Source organism: Rhinolophus sinicus, chromosome 15, assembly GCF_057876585.1.
Source record: "Rhinolophus sinicus isolate RSI-liver-muscle chromosome 15, RSI-T2T, whole genome shotgun sequence".
In the NCBI taxonomy this organism is placed as follows: Eukaryota; Metazoa; Chordata; class Mammalia; order Chiroptera; family Rhinolophidae; genus Rhinolophus; species Rhinolophus sinicus.
In genome coordinates this window covers 76,461,532-76,467,531 of record NC_142515.1, presented here as the reverse complement: position 1 = coordinate 76,467,531, position 6,000 = coordinate 76,461,532, and the positions used below count along the sequence as shown (strand labels likewise).

General features: G+C 46.9%; 1 protein-coding gene across 1 annotated transcript in view; it reads right to left on the bottom strand.

Annotated features, from left to right (window-relative positions):
* Positions 1-4,110: 4,110 nt before the first annotated feature.
* The window catches only part of ACSBG2 (acyl-CoA synthetase bubblegum family member 2), a 52,904-nt gene continuing 51,014 nt past the window's right edge, over positions 4,111-6,000 (bottom strand). Inside the window, exons 12-14 of the mRNA XM_074338705.2 lie at positions 5,060-5,199; positions 4,673-4,919; positions 4,111-4,219 (exon numbers count right to left, since the gene is read on the bottom strand). Of these exons, the coding sequence (XP_074194806.1) occupies positions 4,146-4,219; positions 4,673-4,919; positions 5,060-5,199 (461 nt within the window). The 3' untranslated portion in view covers positions 4,111-4,145. The remainder of the gene's footprint in view (positions 4,220-4,672; positions 4,920-5,059; positions 5,200-6,000) is intronic.

Sequence of the window (6,000 nt, the reverse complement as noted above, 5' to 3'; positions counted from 1 at the left end):
CCAAAGTCAAAATGATTTAGGACATCAAGGCAGCCATGACAGTGCAAGTAAAGACACTCATGAAAGAGGACTTCCGGAACTGCTTCAGAAAGTGGCTAGAACAATGGGATAAGTGTGTTTGAAGTGAGGGGGAGTAATTTGAGGGGGATTAATGGCAGTGTGTCTTTTACTGTAATAATTCTTTTTTAATTTAAACATTCACCGCATTTTTTTCTCACACCTCATATATATGTGCCTATACATGCACGTGTGTGGGAGTGTATGCACGCAAATATATAGACATATCTACGTATCACACATCTCTGTTACTATTTCTGTATTATAAAACTGAATTTGTACCACTACCTTCAATTCCAATCTAATTTTCCTAGACTTCTTCTCGGCTTCTACTATCTTCAGTATATTTACTTATTTGCTCAATGTATCCACTCTCGCAGCCACACTGTCCGTCCGAGCCTGCCCTCCGTGTTCGTGTTCCGCGCACTGCTCCACGCCCTTGGCCTCCAAGCCTGCTGCCTGCTCCTTCCTGCAACTGCCCTCCCCACCCCCACCCCACATTCCCAACCATTGTGCTAAGTCCCGCCTGCCCGGAAGGGAAGATACGTCTTTTATATATTTTATATGTAAAAATAAATTCTTCCCTCCCTCTCGCACACATGCGCGCACGTATATTTTTTTCCTATAGTGACACGTGTATTTGTGTACAGTCAGTTCTTGTTATTTGCGGAAGTGATTTTCTATAAAGTTGCTATGAACACTCAGCCAGCAAACGCTGAACCATTGCTCTTAGGAGAGATTAGGTTCCTGGCAGACTCTGGTCACAATATTTTTATCAACTGATCAATACACAGCCTGTGTTACATGTGTTTCTGTTCAAGGACACCTTATTTAATATACAGTGTTGATTCCTTACCATTGAATTCATGGCCAACAGCACTATAACGCATGCTTGAACGAAACTTACCTAACATGTACTTTTTCCATAAGGCACATCACAGCCTTCTTGCACTCAGGAACACTGGACAGCACTTTAGCACTACTCAGCAGCCATTTCAACAGCAAAATCACCAACAAAAATGCAGGGACAGAAAAGTGCTAAATAGACCCACTCCCCCCAGAGGACATGCATTTACGGTATGAGCTGAAGGACGAGGGCAGAGCATTGCTTTGTTTTAGCTCAGCTGGGAATGTGTATGTCGGGCCATTCAGATTTTTTAGAAGCCAACACACTCTGTGCGTGTCCACAAATGACCACAAAAGTGCCTGGAGCATTGATTTTGGGGTTACAGATAAATTTTAATAAGCAGGCAAGCTTGCAAATATGGAATTGGCAAACAAAGAGGATTAACTGTACTTACATATTTAAAAAAATAAAAATCAGCCAGATAGATAAGGAGGGCCATAAAATATGACTTAAGCCTTACCTGCGTCGAATTAATTTTTTTCTTCAAGGAAAATGGCTTAATACAGTCCTCATCTATTTACAGTTTTATATTTTAAAAAGAAAAGGGGCTCCGGGTTGCGTCTGGGTATCTAGAACCTTAAGGGCTTAGAAGTTTTCTGTCTCCTGTCATGATGGGCTGTCCTTCTCTGGCCTGGAAGATGTCCCCTCCCCTGCTTCCTCCACTGATATTCTTTCAGAGACCAAGACCATGGATATGCCCTACCAGCTTTGGTCTGCTTATACATGGACTTTAGATGAGAGAGGAATAAACTTCTGTCTTCTTTAAGTTGCTAGTATTTTGGACCTTATGACAACAGCAAAAACTCACCCCAAAAGATGGAATTCATCAAGAATCACAGCTGTTAACCAAAACTGCTTGGGTGCTTTGATGGTAATCCTTTAGATGTATCAAGGGCTTTGGGGCGTCAGATGCCACACTCCGTTTGTCATCCCAATGAACCTTCATAGCCACCCTGTGAGATGGGGGTCTATTTATTCAGGTAAAAAAAAAACAACAACAACCCAGGACTCAGAGGTTGAACTCACACACAGCTAGCCAGAATTTCAACCCAGAGGTGATTTCAGAGTCTGAGCTTCTCAACAAAGGACAAAATGTTTGTGTCTGGCCAAAACTCAGAGCACGGGATGCTAATGTGCTTTATTATCAGAACTTATTGGAAGGGTTTCCAAATTGCTTCCCAGAAGGTGAGTCGGTCTGGGGGCCCAGTTCTTCAAACTTGTGAATGCCTTTCTTTCTGATGTCTCATTCAGTCCTCTGGGGAGAAAAAATATCCAATTGGAACCCACAAGGTCTCATCTTCTAAACCAGGCAGTTCTTCAGAGATGTCTCCGGAAGCTTCCCCTGGAGGGGGACCACACCTTGAAGGTTCATCGGAATTCAAAGATCTATGCTGATCCTATTGCTTTGAAAGGCATCGCAGGTCCCAATGGGGTCACCACTTCAAATGGTGAATAATTGAAAGACGGATCCACAGGGAATCTGGCTTCTTAAAAATAGGAGCAAAAGTCCCTGCCCAGAGCAGTAAATCGTATGTCAGGATGGAGTCTTCTGGTTGGAGGCTGGAGAGAGGAGAAAGACAAATTGTCACATGGGGATTCTTAAAATATGTGTATTTATTCTCCGAGACTCTGCAATTACCATAAGATGAAAATATTCCAGAATGAATAGATCCATTTATAAATTAGAAAAATTTGAATTCCTCTGAAGTGAACTTTAGACAGTGCTGTCCAAGAAAAATATCACGGGAACCACCTATATACTTAAACATTTTCTAGTAGTCACAAAAGAGGAACTGGTGAAATTGATTTAAATAATATATTTTGTGTGACCCAGGATATCCAAAATATGATCATTTCAACATGTAGTGAATATTTTAAAATATTAATGAGACATTTTTATTCTGTTTGGTACCAAGCCTTCAAAACCCCGTGTGTATTTTACACGTACAGCACATCTCAGTTCGGACGTGCCACATTGCAGCCAGTGGCTGCCACATGACAACACGGGCATAGAGGTTCCATCTCCTACCCCCTCACCAGTGTCAGTTGTCTCTCACCCATCTGCAAAGTGAAACTGGAAATCTTTCAAAAGATGTGGAATGATGAATGTATTTAACTGCTGGACTCACCACAGGACTTTGAAAATGAAGGTGTGGAGGAGTTAAACCAGTTAATGATAAAGAAAAAGAAAATGAATACGGTGATCTTATGGCTACATTATATCCCCCTCCCCCCAATTCATATGGTGAAGTCCAACCCCCAGGACCTCCGAATGTGGCTTTATTTGGAGATAGGGTCTTCACAGAGGTCATCAGGGTGACATCCATGTGACTGGTGTCCTTATCAAAAGGGCAAATTTGGACACAGAGACACAGGGAGAACATGGCATCTACAAGCCAAGGAGTGAGGCCCCAGAAGGAACCAGCTCAGCTGACACCTTGATCTCAGATGTCTGGTCTCAGAACTGGGAGGAAAAACATTCCTGTTGAAGTCCCCAGCCTGTGGTGCTTGGGTACAGCAGCTCTAGTAAATGAACACTGGTGTGTTGGCTGGGGGCGTCAGGAGAGAAAGACTTGACATCAAGGGGTTACAGGTAGCCCTTAGGACAACTGACCATGCCTTCTCTCTGTGTGCACCTTGCATTTAGTGACTTGCGGTGTCGTGAGGGCTCCCTGTGGACAGGACTTGGGGGGAAGGAGAGGAAAGGGATGGTAGGAGCAGTTCAGGTCTCCATCCCTTAACATCTGTGATGGGTCAATACACCTCATTCCTTGGCTTCCTGGCAAGTAGAACTTCCCCCACCAAAGTTTCTGACAAAAGGCCTTCTCCAGATAAGCCACAATGAAACATTTGGGTGTTTCACGAAAAACTCTGGTCCTAGATGGGGAGATTACGCTGCTCCCGCAAGTGGGAGAGGCCAGAAGAACAGCTAACAACTTGGGTGGCCACCCGTGAAGGAGTTTGCATGCCCTACCATGACCCTGGTAGAGCATGAGTTGAGGCTGGACACCTAGGCACCCATGACAGCTGAACGTGTATGTGTGTATGTATGTGGCCTCTGCAGTTCTGCTCACAGACCTGCCTGCCACATGAGAAACCACCTCTGTTGGACTCATTTGAGGCAGTCCAGCAAAGCCCGTTCTCACCATGGGGACGGCCAATAGCAGCTCCACCAGTGACGTCAGTGGTAGAAGTTTTCAATTTGCTGTTTGTATTTCTGGGTTATGAAATGCCTTTTAATTTTTGCCGATGGACCTTTCAAGAAAGAAGAAACCAGTTCACTGGTGGGGAAAAGTCCACACATCCTGGGCATGAGCAGGCAACAGGGTCCTGTGGCTGGGGCTGGCTGGGGCCCATTTCCTGGGTGCACCACCTTTCCCATCAGTGGGATGGAGTAACTGACAAGCAGAAGTCAGAGGGAAGAGAGCACACCGAGCCACAGTAAGGAGTTTGGCTTCTATTCCCAGAGTGGGGGATGTGGCTGCCCTGGGGTTCTGTGTGTATGTCAGGGTGTGTGTGTGTGTGGTCAGGAGGAGCTGGGCACCAGTCGGCTGGAGGTGGCAGCGTCCCTCTCCCGCCCCCCCACTGGTCCCACGGACCCTCTGACCCCCCAGAAAGGGGCATGTCTCCTCAGAGCCACGTGGCCCTGGACACTAGCAAGAGACCAGCCTCCAAGTGCCAAAGCCACCGGCTATCCAGGCCACTCACCTAGCTCTCCGCCATTGAAGGAAAAATCCTTCTCCAAGATGACCCACTTCTGAATCTTCTGTGCTTTGGTGGTGGCTTCCTGATTCACGGCGTCAATACCTTTCTGGATGGCCGTGTAGACCAGGGGGTCCTGGAGTTGCACGATCTCAGTCACGGTAGACGCATGGCTGCCCAGGTTCCGGCAGAACTTGATGGCCTCCAAGCTTAGTCTGTTCAGTGGCTCTCCGCTCATCTTGTCCATCTCGCACTGCCCCAGGACACCCATGTCACCACACCCAACACCCACACACACTGCCTGGCCAGCCCGAGGACCACGAAACAGGCCTTGAACCCTTGGACGCACCCTCCGGACCCTGGGGCACAGACCCCGCAGGACACCCATGTCACCTTCAGCGTCAGCAGGATGCTCAGAAACTTGGCCTTATCTCCCACCAGCACGGCATTACTGACGATGGGGATCTTCTCCTTAACCATGTTTTCGATGGGAACGGGGGGCACCTTCTCACCGCTAGCCGTGATGAGGATTTCTGAAACAAAGCAGGGCTCGATGGGTTCAAGCACAACAATTCGAAACCTCCGCCCTCTCGAGGATCAGAGGGGACAGATGTTGGCATGGACAGCCACTCACCTAGGAAACCCCAGAAGCAGAGGAGCACCCCAGCCCATGGCCAGGACTCCCACCATGCTCTTCTCCAAGCCACATACCCAAAGTCACTCCACCACCCTCACCTCGTCTTCTTCAAATTTCTATCAAGTGTTCACGTCTTGTGCATTCCATTTGGATAATGTCTTATTAATTCATTGCCTATTTCTCAGTTTCCCATACCCTGGTCCACTCCCTCCAATATGTCTTGCTTGGAAGATAGTGAAATGCTCTGGGCACACCATGTCTGTCTGTCCCCTGATTTTTCCATCACTTGGCAACCCCAAAAGAACCTAAGTCCAGTCTTACCCTGAGGTGGTGTGTCGCATCCCTCATTTCAGCAAAGTCTAAAGAATTGTGTCACTTTCTCCCCTGAGCCTCTAAAATTCTTCTCGAACTCCTCCTCCTGCCCCAGACATATTCTTCACTTCTTCTTTCATCCTGGGATGCTTGCCACTTCCTGTCCCATCCACCCAAACTCTCTCTATCTCATCCCATGACGTTGCAGTCACCTTTACTTAGGTCGTTATAACAGTAGTAATAATATGATCATATAATGGACATTTGTGGTGTTGTCAGCCCAGTGACTCCTCAGGATAAATGCGCCCTGAAATTTCCTTAGGGAATTCCTTTCCATCTTTATGTGGTTTGGGCAGGTGAACTGCAGGGTGCGCATGTGAGCCAA